Source organism: Brachycentrus maculatus, unplaced genomic scaffold, assembly GCF_059751285.1.
Source record: "Brachycentrus maculatus isolate JH-2025_06_01 unplaced genomic scaffold, ASM5975128v1 h1tg000199l, whole genome shotgun sequence".
NCBI lineage: Eukaryota > Metazoa > Arthropoda > Insecta > Trichoptera > Brachycentridae > Brachycentrus > Brachycentrus maculatus.
The window spans coordinates 2,334,608-2,352,358 of record NW_028280950.1 but is presented as its reverse complement, the minus strand read 5'-3'; the positions used below and the strand labels follow the sequence as shown (position 1 = coordinate 2,352,358).

The window sequence follows — 17,751 nt, the reverse complement described above, 5'->3', positions numbered from 1 at the left end:
GGTCATAAGCCCTGTAAATACCTACACCTCCATATTATTCCTCATTATGTTAATATGTCAATAAAATGTTTTCCATTTTAATTATTATGGAGAAGAATATTTTATTTATGAAGAATAATATTTTAGACATATAAGATTACTCTAAAGTAAGTGTTAATTAATTTTAAAATATAAATTATTCAAACCAATAAAAAGAACATACATTCAGTTTATAAATTTAATGCAGCAATATTTATGAAATGTCAAAATGGGAAATAGCATTACATAAAGATGTCAACATTAGACATTCCAACTGCCATAAAAATATTATATTTTTTTACTGGCTATATTTTATGTTTAAATGGAATGATCCTTCGGTTTCATCACTAAAAAGTAAAAAGTAATGAAATTATGTATTAAAAAAAGTTATTGCCATATTATCACACATTTATATAAAATTATGTAAAACATATTGATATGAATTATTTATGAAATAAAAATATCATACATAAATACATTTACTACTACTACCATCACGCCGTGTCCCCGCACGGGTAGGCTGAGAGGATGGAACGCTACACTCTTCTGTACTGACATACACTCTTCGAATCCTTCACATCCATACATCATCGACGCAGACTTTTGACACCACCAGATTTTAGATTCTGATTGATCTGATCGTGCCAAGTCTTTTTCGGCCGTCTTCGTTCTGTTCTCCCGTACACATTCGCCTCATATATTTTTTTAGTCATTCTCTCGTTATCCATTCGCTCCACATGTCTATACCACCTTAAAAAATTCTTCCTTAAAGAATAGGTATATATAACCCTCATCTGCACCCAGTGATGCATAGGGCACTGGATCATATAAACGCAGTGTTATCTTGATCGTTAACACAGGAAGGAAAGGTGATCATCCGTCCGCTTTAGGTACCAGTCCAGGATAATATCGAATACATATTACAGTGAAAAAAATAGATACTGAGTATGTAATATTTATTTTGGATTATGTTCGGACTATTCAAATGCTTTATATTTTTCAACACCCAAATATCAGCGCATTTATTATAGAAAATTGGTATGTATTCTAAAAATAAGGAGGATGTTTTCAATATATAATATTTACAGATAATATACCTTGCACGTTAATTTATTCGATTATACTGGCCAACAATTTACAACTTTTATTATGAAAATATCTGATCTTTATGCACTTTGCGTAGCTGAATTCAAAAACGAAAGCAAAAAAATGTGGCACGTCAGATTTTTTAGTTAAGGATATTTTGTATTCAGATATTGACTAAAGTTTATCTTATTATTTATGTATAAATATACCTATATAAACATATAATACTGTCGTATTCAATATTAATATAAGTTAATATATTTCCACAGTTACTCCACAATTATCAATACTTTTTTTGAATCCCTTTTAGACCTTAGACTATAACATGTCAAGATACCAACCAGTATTACGGTTTCAACGTATGGGGTCCATACAAACAACAATATGACTGTAACATCAAAACTTGACGTGATACAAGCTTGATATAGACATTGAATAAAAACGATTAACTCAGTCCAAATCAGTCATTAAAATTTCAGTTATAAAATCGTTGGCCAGTGTTATTTGCAAGTTGAAAGCGGCTACCTACTTTTGCAAGAAATTTGAATCTCCCGCCAGAACTCTACCATTCTGTTTATCATATTCGAAAAGTGTAAACATCAACAAAGCGAATGACTGATATTGTCAAAAGACCGAACTGACGTACATCAGTCGTCTCACTTCAACTCACTGCAAAGTGGCGCTGTAAGAAAGAGACGTGCGCTCAAACCTAAGTCGCATTCGTTCCACGTGCGACAAGGACGTACACAATGGCGCTCCGTAATGAAAAAGTGTAAATTGTTCAACTTTGTTTTTTCTCAAAGAAATGCATCAGATGAAAAGGGCGCAGCGTGTATTGTAAATGTTAAAAGGTTATTATGTTAAGCTTATTGTGTTTAGTGGGTTTTGGGTGATTTTTCGGGGTAATTTAGCGTTATGGTGGGGGAATCGTACGAGCCGCCCGTGACAGTAAATCCACCAGAGATGGAAGAGGGAGTACGGCGGCTGGCGGCGTATAGTTTACTCGCGGCAACAGTGATCGCCCAAACGTCCAACAACTAATACGATATACTTGCCTTCCCCGGCGAATTATAATTTTATTAAATTACTTTTGACAACTTCCTTTTGCTGGGCGAACGGAGATATTATTGCTCGTGTACAGAAAAATATATAACGCCTTCTTAGCGCACGTTTAAGTTTGTTATACGACAAAAAGTTTATATCGACATGAGTGCCGACTGGGGATACACAACCGCCAATGGTGAGTGAAATTTTATTTTCAAAATGTTTTCTCGATTTTTCATTAAAGAAACTAGGTTTATTCGTATAAGAAACAAAATTCTTTAAAAATAAAAATATTTTTTTCGAAAATAATTTCCGTAATTTGGGATAAAAAAAATGCAGTATTTTATTCGCAACTATTTTAATTTGGCAACAATTTATTTTTCCCTTGCGTAGGAACCTCTTTACTAAGAATCGAGAATTTATTCTCAATCCATCCCTTTCTTCGCTTTGCCGCTCGTACAAATCACGCCGATAAGCTCTTGGCCAGTTTTTTGTTGCTATAAGTGTATGGGTGATTGTCCGATGCACGCGTGTATGTGTGCGCGCCTTTAGAGGCAAGTATAATAGTATATGAGTGGTGGATAACCAAAAACGAGCGTATTGACGAGGTTTTGCCCGCGTGCTAAGGCTGGTCGCCCAGACCTGATAAATAATCGTTTGATATAATAAATGTTCAGAATGGGAAAGGAGAATTGTTTCGTGTGATGTGCGTTAGTATTTGACGGATGGTCGTTGCCTTTCTGTCTCGGGACCGTCGTTTAGCTGGGAAATTGGGAGATTTGGGGATGGAGCGGCAGAGGAAAGAGACATCGGGTTGTTGGGTCGGAGCATTTCTTCGTTTGCCGATTGGTGGTGGTGGTTCGCAGAGTGTAGTATACGCGGGGAGCGCGAGAAATTCTACCAGTACACTCTCGCCGCCATAGAAAATTCCTCGATCGCAATAAAAGTTTGGAGTTACTTCCATTAGGCGACGTTGCACAAAAAGCATCGCTGTGTTGCCTGCTGCCTGCGGTTGTCGTGATCGCTGTGTTTTTCGCGGAGCAAAGATGCTCGGCGATCCGCCTCGGTGGCGTGGTGTTTGCGTGCCTTTGCCAATTGATTACAAAAACCAGATCTATCTCATGTTGCGCCAATACACAGTTAGGTATCTGCGAGTGTAATCATATTTTAAATGAATTTTTAAATATTGTATTTACCGATCTCTGTGTGTATTATTTCATCAGTCACTGAAACGTAAACGAGGACTGAAACGTAAACACTTATCTGCGTAGCGTGAAAAATGAAAAGGCCCTCTTGGTACTAAGTGTAGCTAGTAGCGGCGCAGTTGACGTATATATATCTCCCATTATGATGTTTTAATTTAATTTTACATATTAAATATTAAAATCAATTTTTTAGAGTGTACTACATTATAATGTATTATTAAAAACACAAAAATTACATTTGTGACAGTTGTTTCGCCTTATTAGGTATTTTCAAATTTCTGTAATGACTGCCGAAACTAGGCATCGATATAATGAAGCGTGGAAAATTTGTATACACGGTTATTTTTGTAGTAGTACAAAAAGTAGGTACGACAATAAAATATATTGCTGGTTTTTGAGAGGCTTAATTAAATGTTAGATATATACCCAAATCTTCCATTAGATTATAATGTATTTCTGTCTCTTCGTCTTGATTGTCTAGCCACGAAACCTTAAAAGTTTCAGCTATCCAATATTCCAATCAAATTATAATCAAGGTTTGTTTCACTTGCCCTAATAGATATATTTTAATATTGGTTGATTCGTTATTACGAATCAGATTTTTTCACATAATTTATATTTGAAGCACTAACTTTTTGGTTTTCCATTTTATAATTGAAATGTAACTTTGTTTAAAATCACTATTAATATGTTACTATAACTTAATTATAATGTCTACTGGTTTCGAAGCTAACCGCTTCTTTATCAAGACTGATTGTCTTGAAAAGAAGCGGTAAGCTTCGAAACCGGTAGACATTATAATTAAGTTATAATAAAATATTTATAGTGATTTTAAAAAAAATACATTTTAATTATAAATTTTTTTCAAAAACACAAATGCGTAATATTATACTAATACTATGCATATTGTTATAACAATTAAGCAGGTATATAAATAATCACCTTACATAATTTTAGTAAAGTTACAGGTTCCCTGTCGAGTTAAGTACACCTTTATACTTGTATACCTTGCAAACTTCACAGTCTGGTGATTATAAAAACGTTGTTGTTTTAGTTGTTTTGGAGTTTCCGAATTTGTTCAGCTGTAAGAATAAAACAACGAAAAAATCAGTCTGACTCAGAAACCTGCGTCATTCATTATACACTAATTTTCCAAATAACCAATTTTTTTACTAATCAAGTATAAATAGGATTTGTATACTATTAGAAAACTATTTTACCTACGTAACATAAAGTACCTCCGTAGTGTAATGGTCAGCACGCTCGGCTACCGTTCTGGAGATCCCGGGTTCGATTCCCAAGGGGGGTAAAATAAATATTTTTTCACTATAATATTTATTCAATATTACCCTGGACTGGTACCTGAAGCGGAGGGCTGATCACCTTTCCTTCATGTGTAAACGATCAAGATAACACTGCGTTTATATAACGCAGTGCCCTATGCACCATTGGGGTGTGGATAAGGGTTTTATTATTTATTTTTATTATTAACATACAGTATGATTTTCATCCTTTTGATTATATTGGCATCTTGCGTCGATGAGTTTCACAAATCATAACCATTATGAAACTAATAATGCCTTTATAATATGACAATGCTTGTAAACGATGGCGTGTATTATTTCCACGTCAGATAAAAATATTAGTGATTTCATTCAGCTCTAAACCGCTACTTCCTGACGGAGTAATAATAAACTCAGTCCACGTAATGATGTGACAATTCGTTAAGTACGGCAGACGCGGAGAAAAGATTAATATATTTATTATTTTATTGTTCAATTAGTTAGCGAGTGCAATGCACCGCGCGCATTCCGGATTCAATTCTCGCGCAATTACATTACGCATGTGATTTTACACTCAACAGCATGGTAATGTAGTTCAACACGTTTATTACATATTACCCCTGGATCAAAAGAGTAACAACTCAATAAAACTGTTTTTTAGGACAGACGAAAATCGTATAGTGATGTCGCCTTATGTAATAGAAGTTTCCTGTTTTCTTTTATGAATGGACAATGCTTATTAAATAATATTTACATTAAAACGTTTCACACTAACTAATTAACTAAATATCACGCCGCTTTCCGAAGGGGTAGGCAGAGAGAATCAAACTCTTTTATTCACCAAAAGGAACATATCGCTCACTCCTTTCAAGAACGTCATAAATAAAAAAACGTGATTTTTCAGGAGAACGTTTTTAAGGTTTAAAAATATAAAACAATGTATTAAAAATAAATATCAAGCCACTTATTGATCTTTTTACTGTGCAACAGATCTTTTTAGGCAAAACCTGAAGGTTTTTTCACCATTTGAAAAACATTTAGTGTATTGAAAAAAAACAATTAAACAATACCTTTTCTTCAAAATGCAAAAACAACACTTACTACCCTGTAGCGGGTAAATATTAAGTTAAAAATATGCCGCTTTTGCTGGGATATAGTACATTTTCTGGGCATTCCGAAAACATGCACAACTGAAAATTGTCAATTTTTGATTTATGACGTTCTTGAAAGGAGTGAGCGATATATGGTAGTGCTATATTTCGAATAATATGATATTGACAAATCGGTGAAATTGTGAAAGTGTCTATAGAATGAGAATAAGTTATTATCTAATACATCATATTTCTTGAGTTGATACAGTTTTGATCTAGGTGTGCGATATGTGGACATGAACATATGATTATGTATATACTTTGTATTTTATTTACGAGCGAACTGAACCGTAAAATATCGATTGCTGAATGATCCACCCGTATCTCAGAGTCAGTGTCGCGATAAACTCAATTTGTATTTCAATTACAGATAAACTTCAATCGTTAGATGTCGTGTTACATATGTATTCCGTGTTATAATCAGCGGCCGAATTGGTGAACACTGAAGCACCTATGTGTCCACATTAAAATAATCATAATTATGCATGCTCCTTTGCTGGAAGCCGCGTGTCAGAACCCTGACCCCTGGAATCGATTCCGTTGTTACACTTTCATAATGAATATTACTTTTATAACGATAAAATTATCACAAAAAAAGAAAACTGGACCATTAATATAACGATAAAACAATTTTACAATAATTCAAGCTGAAAATATTTATTTTTAATTTAAGTTTTACTTAGTACATACCACTATTTCTTAAAATCTATTTCGATGCGTTCCGCGTCATTTTCAAACACCGTATGTAAAACTAAGTTCAAAGAAGAGGGGGTAGGATTTGTTTCTTATTTTTATGTATTTATTTATTTTTTAATTTTTTAATTAATCAGTGGGAACATAGACAATTGGAAGAGACTTGAGTCATTGTCATACTGTTAATTATGAGTATATTATTTTTTATAAAAATATTAAATTTAGTTTGAACGTGCTCCAACTTTGTTTAACTTGTAATGTAGTTACGAATGTAATCAAAATTCAAACGCAATGCCAATGATAATAATTATGCTTTATATAACAATGCCAAATACAAACTGTTCACCATTTCGTTTACCCCGTTGTGTTTTATATTTAACAAAGTAGAAATATCTAGTAAGTGACAATGCCGAGAGGTTTTCCATTCAAGTGTTAATTTCTGTTTTGATGGAGAGAAATTGAGCGTTAATTTTTAATACCTATATATTCAATGCCTTAGTTAAGGAAATCGGCTGGCAACAAACATGTCATCACCCAGTGATGAGCAATAACCTAGTAATATTTCTCGGAACGATTAAGTTCTATTAACGACACTTATTCCAACTATATTTTGGTATCTTGCGTGAGGAATTTAATATTGAAGATCTAAATACCTACTTTATTATATTTGATTCGCTATTACCATTTGTAAAAACTTGGAAACACTATTTTCACATTAAAATGACAAAACGACAAAAATTTTAATATAAAAATACTTAGTAAATTGTGTTGTCAGTATAGAGTTTTCACATTTTCCTATGGCAGCGAAGGTAACAGGAAAGGGAAGGAAGATCTAACGGAAATTTCGCTCGACATTATTTTTCGTTTCAGGATTTTTTCAGGAAGGGATACAGTGAATAAAATTTCAATTTCATTCAATTAAATTTAATTCCGAGACCAATTACCTTGTAGGTCTTGCGGTATAATATAATATAACAACACGTGATTCTGATTGCATAGCATAAATTACATTGCCGTTTTGTGATTTAAAAAAAATTAACGGTAATTTCTTATAATTTTTTTCCAAAAATAAAATAAAAATATTTGTGTTTTTATAATTTTCTAAAATACTTCATTTTCATACTATTTCTGTGAGCAGAAGCGGCTCATTATTAGGAATAGGTATCAAATTGTGGTAGAGTGGGTTCGAACCGAGACACTTTGACTTAACAGTCCGCGACACTAACCACGGGACCACAACCCGACACATTAGTGCCTATAATCCACTCTCGACCGAATACTTGGAGCGGGAGACTGATCATCCAGCTTTCACGCATATTAATTATTATTATTAATGTTACTCAATGTGTCAATACCCTGTAGAGCCCTATATATCGCTCACTCCTTTCAACAACATCATATACTTATCAAAAATCGTCAATTTTCAGTTGTGCGTGTATTCGAAATGCTCAGAAAATGTATTATATCCCAGTAAAAGCGGCATATTTTTAACTTGATATGTACCCGCTACAGGTCAGAGAGTGTTGTTTTTGCATTTTGAAGAAAAGGTATTATTTTTTTAATATACTTGTATTTTTCAAATGGAGAAAAAACATTCAGGTTTTACCTAAAAAGATCTGTTGCACAGTAAAAAGTCAAATAAGTGGTTTGATATTTTTTTTAAAATACATTTTATTATTTTTTTAAACTTTATAAACATCTCCTGAAAAATCAAGTTTTTTGATATATGACGTTGTTGAAAGGAGTGAGCGATATCATTGGGTGAGGAAGAGGGTTAGAGGAAGAACTACCTGTTGTACCAATAGACAAGTTTCTCTAGACTTCAGGAGATTTCAGTATTCACGATAAGTAGCTCTTCGTTTCAACATGAATGTATTGTGCGTCCACGTTATACAATAGTAAAAAAACTATAGGTTTGATCACTATGTAAATATATTTAAATTTCACACTCGCGATATGAATTATCAACGAAAATACTCTTTAAGTTACGTAAGTCAAAGTTTCGTTAACAATTCGATCTGCAGATTCAAAAGGCTAACTAACTAACTAACTAACCATCACGCCGCTTCCCCGCAGGGGTAGGCAGAGAGAATCGAACGCCACATCACTCTGTCTTTGCAAACATTCTTTGCCTCTTCTACATTCATGCATCTCCTCATACATACCCGACGATTATTACGACTCCTGACCCGGCCGCTTTCAAGTATTTGACATACCTGATTGTGCCAAGTTTTCCTCGGTCGTCCTCTGCTTCTTTTTCCTACTACATTCGCTCCATAAATTTGTTTAACCGTTCTTTCTTCGCTCATACGCTCCACATGTCCAAACCATCTCAACACACCTTTCTTAATTTTATCGATAATGCTTATCTCAGCCTTACATTCTTTCCTTATTTCATCATTCGAACATCTATCAAACATCGTTTTGCCACACATTCGTCTGAGGGATCGCATTTCGACTGCATTCAGTCTGCTTTCATCCTTCTTTTGCCAACTCCATGCTTCGCTTCCATACATAAGGGTTGGAACCAGAACTCCATTGTGTACTGCCAGTTTAGCTTCCGCTGATAGATTTTTATTTGCTAAAACTGATTTTTCAAAAGGCCGTTTCATAAAAACGAGAAACAATTTAAAAAGATAACATATTAGAATAATAAATATTATGTTGGTAATTAGTGTAGGAGTCGAACCCACACTCATGAATATTCAATGTTTTCGACCTGACGAATACGTAGAAATGCTAGGATTTTTTAAAAATATTTTTTACAAGTCATTTTTTATTAAATTTGTAGTATATTTAATAATTTTCTAACAACTATTCCTATTTAAATGTGTATAATTCATTAAAACATATATCGCTCACTCCTTTCAAGAACGTCATAAATCAAAATACTTGATTTTTCAGGAGATCGTTTTTAAAGTTTGAAAATATGATACAATGTATTAAAAATAAATATCAAGCAACTTACTGAACTTTTTACTGTGCAACACATCTTTTTAGGTAAAACCTGAATGTTTTTTCTCCATTTGAAAAATATTTAATAAATTTAAAAAAATAATTAAACAATACATTTTCTTAAAAATGCAAAAACATCACTTTCTGCCCTGTAGCGGGTAAATATTAAGATAAAAATATGCCTCTTTTGCTGGGATATAGTACATTTTCTGGGCATTCCGAAAACATGCACAACTGAAAATTGACGATTTTTTATTTATGACGTTCTTGAAAGGAGTGAGCGATATGTTATTTAAAAAAAATATATGAAATTGCTTTAAATGTGCAATATTATTAAACATAATTTTAAAGATATTCATTGTTATTGTAAAAATAATTATAATTTTTTTCAATATTTAAATAATTAAACACTGATATTCATATTTTTTATGAGGAAAATACCGTAAAATAATAAAACCTAGTTATACTCAACACCGAATTTACAGTGGACATACTAATTAAACTTTTTAAAACTTTTTTTTTCTAAAATGTTGGTATTGTTAGTATATAATACTCACCGAGATTTTAGTCTACCGCTTTCGAGATTGACTGGTTATATACTAGCATCACTAATATTTATTAAAAAAAAACCTTTAAAAAAGTAAATATGACCAAAAAAAAGTAAATTCTGTGAATATTTTTTAAAAAATTACAGTAATTATATTTTTTAATATTATCTCCAAAGGCCATATCGACCCCAGGGTTGTGGAGATGGAATTGAAGGCCCTATTGGTCAAAATAAGAGCTCTAAAAATAACGTGTTTAATTGGTTTGACTATGGGGAAAACACCTCGATTCATCTCATCCCTTTGCCCATCTACGAAGCCTTGGAGCTGTTTAATCATTTATCAGTAGCTCCGAGAAGTTTCAGAACAAACAAAAAACAGTTATTTTGACTGCATTTCAAATTATTCAATGATAAGTAAAAACAAAATACATATTAAAATAATCGGCCGAGATTTAAAATTGGCTGATTCACGCAGCATATGTGTTGCGAAATATTTCGTGAAAATTTCTCTGAAATTTGCTTACGTAGCAAGGTTGTATATTGAAACAATTCAAAATAAATCCTTCTTTATTAGACTGTTTATGTTTTACGCGAGAATATATCCAAACAACCATCTATTTCTTCAGAAATAAGTTTGTTATTATCACTTTAAAGCAAGTAATCCTTTATGGCGTAAGGGAAAGATATTGAATTCCAAAAATATAAGTATGTAAAATGTCGTTTACTTATACTGTAACATGATTATTGTTTTCAAAGAATTTCATTTTGATTTATCATTTTTTTTCTTCAGAAAAATATCTTAACTTAAGGGTTACATTATTTATTTAAACTTTATGTACAGAAAAGAAATAAGTACATTGGCGGGCTTATTGCCAAAAAGCAATATCTTCCAACCAACCAAAATCACTTAATTTTTACAGAAAACCGATTTTATTTCTCAATTGTTATTTTTTATTTTTTTTTTATTTTTTATCATTTTTGACATCCCAATAATATATTAAGATATGGAAAGAATATGAAAGTCTGGGCATCTACGGGGCTAACGATCGCCATAGGCTGGTTTAAGTGATCACTTTACACACTTGTTACATTCTCCATCTATGTTCATGAAATTATTCATGAGATGTCAAAAAATAATATGATAAATCACTCCTATAATTGGAGATAATCCAGATTTGTGAACAAGTATTTGGACACACTCAAAATTTCGTTAATATATTTTTTACATTAGTATTAATAGGTAAAATCTATATATTGACTGGTTTTTCCGCATCGATTTGACGAACGACGAGCTACGCCGCGACGCTGCGCTGATGCTATTTTCAATGCCCAACTTTACATAAGTCGATGTTTGCCCCAAAAACAAAAGATTTTTTGTTTGTGCATCAAATTTTAATATCTTTGTTTTTATTGAAAAATACGTGACCGTCGCGAATACACCTATTTTCCGCGTTAATTCCGAATTTCATGGGTTCACCTGAGGACAATAGAAATAGTACAGTCGTCATGTTTTGTGTCTGTCTGACTTTTTGCATATTATGCGAAGCTAGCAATATTATTTTTTGAACGATTTTTTAAACTGAATTTTATGAATTTATATTAAATGTACATAGATGCTATTAAGTATATGTAGCAGGATATCTATGTTACATTTTAAATGTACATAGGTATGTTTGTTCTTTTACATATATTTTATATCCGTTGATATTAATTACATAACTGAATAAATAAAACTTTGGGAGTTACAATGAACCTAGATGGCTCTGGCTATTTACTCAAATTTTGGTTTATATTTGCACAGGTGTTTTGATTTCGGCAGAATTAATCAAATTACCATTTAATCTGGTGTTTAAAAATACGCTTCTGCGTTTTTTTCTTATTCCGAGAGTAAAAAATAATAAATTTGTATGATAAAATATAACATACAAAAATCGTTGTTTATTTGTATGATGTTTTCATACAATGAAGAAATTACTTTTATACGTATTATTATGTCGATAAAATTAAATTGCCCTGTGGGTTAACACTGAAAATCTTCCCCAAAACAATCCATATCCGCTTACAATGTGGCACATATGCAATCCACAACCTGCCTCCAGGTTCGGTTGACTGCTTCTTTGCATCCTTCCACGACAATCCTTCAGTTCAGACGAAAACTGCCGATGAATTGTCAGGAGTCCTCCTTATAAAACTCCTTATAAAAATGCAAGCTTGATTAAGGAAGGAAATATATTAAATCTTAATCGAAGTTAAAGTTTTCACCATTATTTTTCCAACTAACTAAAATCATCTTCCTTGCTCTATCCCAACTTATCGTCTTTGTAGACTGTTAATGTCAACTCTCCTCGTCCTCAGGTTGTAGGTTCTTCTAATCATAGAAGAACCTACCTATATCAATACAACGTCGCCTAGGCCATGCCTTCGAATCATGTTATCTTTCTGTAGCATCTATGTTTTTTTTGTCTTCCTCTAGACTCTAGATGACTCTCGAGGAAGATCCATAGCGATCGCCTGGTTTACAATATATTCAGGTAGTCTACGTCCTATCTCAATTCACTAACTAAAATCTAATCGATTAAAATATTTAATATCTTCAATTAATGTAAATAATTTATGTAGGATTTTTTACGTCATTCACCTTAAATCTTCATTAAATTTTCTACCAAAATAACGAGATAAAAAAACAATGATCCGCGCCGGCTGGTGTGGGAACACCGTTCTTTAAACAAAACTTTGCCCAAAACTAGATAGATAACCAATAAATTTAAGTCTAATAAACAGTTTTTTCACCGCGTCAGAGACGGTCATCTACTAAAGCTTTGTATTTTTTGCGCCTGTCTGCAGCATTCTCATCTCTCATCATATTTTTAAATGAAATGTGCGTTTCGTTAAAGTTAAGAAAATATTTCTTGGCGATTTTTTTTACACGTTAAAATCTCTACAGTGAAGGCTTTTTAAGATGACAGTCATTAAATATAATTATTGAAACACTGTATGAAGTATTGAGAAACGTGCAATTTTTCGCAATTTTACTACGTACAGTGTAATTTATTGTTTATTTAGTTTATTAAGAAATGTGTTGCAACTTTACAGAATTTTATTTTTAGAATTAATAAGCTCGAGCCTCCATTTTGAAAAGATATCTCGTGTGTATTCGTGTAGGTGTTGTGAGGATGTGTGCGAGACGATGTTAACTTTTCAGACTTGTTTACTTTGCAAAATGTTATTTAGTCGGTGGTTTACTTCGGGTTTCATAATATTTTTCGCAGGAGGCAATAATGTAATAAATAATAACCTACTAAAAATTACATACCACGAGTATGAATGTAGGTATAATATATGAATATACAAGTAACGGATTTTTAATTATGAAGTGTTGATATTAATATTCCCACGTCATATATATATTTGGCTTGTCTTAATCCTTCAGGCCCCTGATTTAAAAAAAAATAAAATTCAGTACTTATCGCATTTTATGGTTATTATATTCTACATTTATTAAATTAACGATACACTCAACATGCATATAAATGAAGATTTCGGATACCTATGCTAACTTATTATTAATGTAATATTCAGAACATTACTATATATATATATATATATAATCGATCTGAATTCTTATAATAAACCTGTTTTTTTAACTGCTTATAAATGTAAAAAGGATATAAAATTATGAATTTTCATGTAAATTAAAGTGTCATTAAAATATGTGAATAATTATTTGACTAATTTACAATTAAAATCTGAGATGTCTCTAAGCGCTAACGATTTTTATAAGATACCAGACTTTTAAAGATAACACGCAGAAATCAAACTAACCGCTTTTATTTATTTGTTATTATTTAAAACAAACGTGTGATAACAGAGGTATGTGGAATTCAATCCTCTCTATTTACGTGAGTTTGTTGAATACTGTTACAGTAACTAAGTACCAGAATGTCATATCATTACCATAAACGTTCATACAAATAAGTTGATAATTTCCTTATCGCTGTCACTTTATGAGTAGTATTGGATGAGCAAGGTAGAACCGAACGACCAATAAAAAATAATGCCTGAATTTTTCCTTTTTTCAATACGTGTGTTAATTAATATTCACACATTTGATTTTCCGAGTGGAAATATTATAAATTTAGGTCATTAAAACTACATAAAAATTTTGAGGTAAAAGTTAATACTAATTAAGTCCATCTAAAATCGGCAGAATCGGTGTAAAAATTTTATGACCTGGGAATCGACTTACATATTTTTTAAAGTTTTAAATGTCATGGAGTTAAAAAAAAAACATTTTCACTTAATTTTTTTTAAATGTCTCTTACATTGCCTTCTCTTGAAAATGTAACCGTACAAAGATTGCCTTTGTTTGAAAGTGTAACTATGAAAACATTTAAAAATTCCTGAAAAACCTTTTTCATGATTTAGAACCAGTCTGTACCATTTTGCGAATTCTGGTGAGTCAGAGTCACGAGACTTGACTCGTTTCGGTTTACGAGAGTGTATACCTTCTATACACAATACTTGTATCTTGTTTGTAGGTGTGTTGTGCGGTGTACACTGTACAATACAAACACACATACACACATGTTTGCTCCCTGGGCAGTTGACCATATAACAATCTTATGGCTATATTCATTTGGAAAGTTCTTCTGAGAAGTCGATGAACAGTTCTTTCAGTGTTGTTGTTGTTGTGATTTTTTTAAATAATTAAATTATTGCGTTGCTGTACTAATATTTATTAATTAAATCGATATTAATTAGTCATCCTATCACAATTAATTACGGTAATTACGATACAATCAACGACACCCAATCTTTAAATGTTTTTTATTATTTTTTATAAATGGTTTTTTACTATTTTTGATTTGTTATTTTTGATTTATAAATTAATGTATCAATTTTCGTACGGTTTTCGTACAAATTTCGTACGATTTAATATTTTGTTATAATGGCCTGTTTATTTTTTTAATTTGAAAAATTATTAAGTTTGTGAAGATTAAGATAATTTGAAATTTAAATTAATAACACAATATTTTTCTGTCTGATAAAATCAACAAAATGTTTTTTTTCCATTTCGTGGAAGCATCTGGTTTATTTTGTACTTCTCCTTCAATGTTAAAAGCATAGAATGGTACCAAAAAACTGGTCAAAACAGGAAATCTATCAACCATAGAATCAATGTCCTAGTGGGATTTTACACATTTAAATATTGGTATTATACCAATCAAAATGTGTACCTACCTATGTGAATGGTTTCTTTCATTTGAAGGAACTACAGTTTGTAGTTGTTATATAGCCAGTTGTGTAGCGACCAATAAATGAATTATATTAGATAGATACATTAAAAAATGTTGATAGTGAACGTAGTTTGAGATTTCTTCTTAGAATACAATCTATACCTTGTGTTGATACCTCAGAGCAGTGGTCGGCGAACTTCTTAGCCAAAGAGCCAAATAAGCACATAACAACGATGAAAAAAAATGTTGAGCGCCAAATCAGTTTGAAATTCTAGTACACCTTAATTAAAATTTTAGACCTATATTAAATTACAGGTAACTCCAATAAAAATTGATTTCAGACATAATAAGGGTTTTATTCACTGATAAAAAAAACTTTTGATAGCAAGGTATCCACAAGAACAATACTTATTGCGAATAATGTCCTTGCATCTCCATTGAAAGTTTTATCAAGTCAGGCTTGTATCAGTGGCGGTCGGTGAATTTTTGTAGAAGGGATGCTGGGCATCAAATGTTTATACTCGTACTTACTAGTACTAGATATCAAATATGCTCATCTATACGCTAGACCACGAACAAGATACAATTAGGTACCATATAAAATTATCTCCCTGAATCCAAAGCTCCATAACTCAATAATTACAGATACAAAATATGTTATTCGTATAAACGAAAAATGAACGAATAAAAAATATGACATACCTGAATTTTTATTCACTTAAACTTGAGGATGATTCGTAGAAAAATTACATAAAGGTCGATGTAGAAATATCAAAATATTTAATTTGCAGTATTGCTGTTTACGGATAGAAGTCAAAATCTTTTTACTCTTAAGTGCAAGGGATACGGAGCATCCACGGCATGTATGGATGGACCGCGCCTTGTTTGTATGTCGTTATTTTTAGTACGTTTCCAAATTCTCATTATTAAGACAATTTCTCAGTATGCTTTTAATAAGGTTCAAGCTTGAAAAGAGTCGAAAAAGCCGGAGCCGCACCCAAAAGGTCAAAGAGCCGCTTACGGCTCCCGAGCCGCACTTTGCCGACCTATGCCTTAGACGTCTCTATGAATAAGGATGTATTTGTATACTAGGAAACCACAGCTATGGTATTAATAATGAAATGCAATACTGTGGGTTCTGCATTGACATTGAAAAGTTATACGAGAATATGATTGCTCATAAATAGAAAATAATAAGGTTAATTCAGAAATTTGCAGTACATTTGATAATATGTACAGTATCTACTCAATGAATTAGGGCCACGCAGAATTTCGCGCAATTTCTCAATTCAAACAGGAATAACTCAGAGAAAACCTTGAATAAAACAACATTGAATTTTATTTACACAAGAACACTTTATTACGCTTAAATTATGCATATATTTTCATATAAATATAGTTAGTATTTATTATTTCCACCTTTGGCAGAAATAACTGCCTCAATTCTTTTTGGCATACTTAAAATGCACTGTTTTATCGTGTTTTTTATTTCTTCGTCTTCTGACCTAATTTTTTGAATTTTTTTTTTAGACAGTCTACTGTCGGATTTGGGAATGAGTATACCTTATTTTTTAACATGCTCCATACGTTTTCTATAGGATTAAGGTCCGGAGAATTTCCAGGCCAGGGGAGCAAAGGCAGATTTTTGTTAGACAAAATTTTTATTATTGATTTAGCCCGGTGGCAAGGTGCCCCATCCTGCATGAAGGTGTATGGACCTTCTGTTGGGTCGAGTGTATGGTAGAAGGGCAATAAAATTCGTTCGAGGACCTGCTTATAGGAATTTTGGTTCATTGTTCCTTCCACGAAAAACAACGGCCCAGGTAAATTGTTAATAATACATGACCATATCATTGTTGCAGGGGGGTGTTTGATAACTTTAACCACACAGGCCTCATTGTAACGTTCCATTGGTGTTCTCCTGACGAATCGACGGCTCTCTGTCACGGCTTCTAACCGGCACTCATCACTAAAGATGACCTGAAAAATAATGAAAATTTAAGTTTAATTCAAATATATAAGTTTATTGACTAAAATGATATGTTGAAAATTCAATTTAAATAAATACCTTTTTCCAATCATCTACCGAGTAATTTCGATGTAGCCTGGCCCATTTTAATCGATCCGCTTTCATTCGTGGTGTCAATTTTGGTACTTTTACAGGGCGCCTGCATTTCAGATTTACTTCGTAAAGACGTCGCCTCAGTGTTGATACCGATATATTTATACCCTCTTCTTCCAATTTTATTTTTAATGTTTTTGCTGATGCACTTCGGTTTTCTAAGGCACTTTGAACGATTTTTTGATCAGTCCTCGGTGTTGTTTTTCTAATCTTACGACAGTTCTTTCGCTGATTGCTGGTGGCGGGTGACTGATTTTTTATTGATTTTGAAATTTTGTCCACTGTTTGACGAGAAACGTTTTCTTTTTTTGAAATTTCTCTATTAGATAGTATTCCTAATTTCAGTAGCACTATAACACTAGACTTTTTTCCTCAGAAATGTCTTTACTTTTTCCCATTTTGTCCTTTTC

General features: G+C 32.3%; 1 protein-coding gene across 1 annotated transcript in view; it reads left to right on the top strand.

Moving 5' to 3' along the window:
- Nucleotides 1-2,117: 2,117 nt before the first annotated feature.
- Nucleotides 2,118-17,751, top strand: part of CAH1 (carbonic anhydrase 1) — a 73,572-nt gene continuing 57,938 nt past the window's right edge. The window contains exon 1 of the mRNA XM_088263453.1: nt 2,118-2,344. Within this exon, the coding sequence (XP_088119579.1) occupies nt 2,311-2,344 (34 nt within the window). The 5' untranslated portion in view covers nt 2,118-2,310. The remainder of the gene's footprint in view (nt 2,345-17,751) is intronic.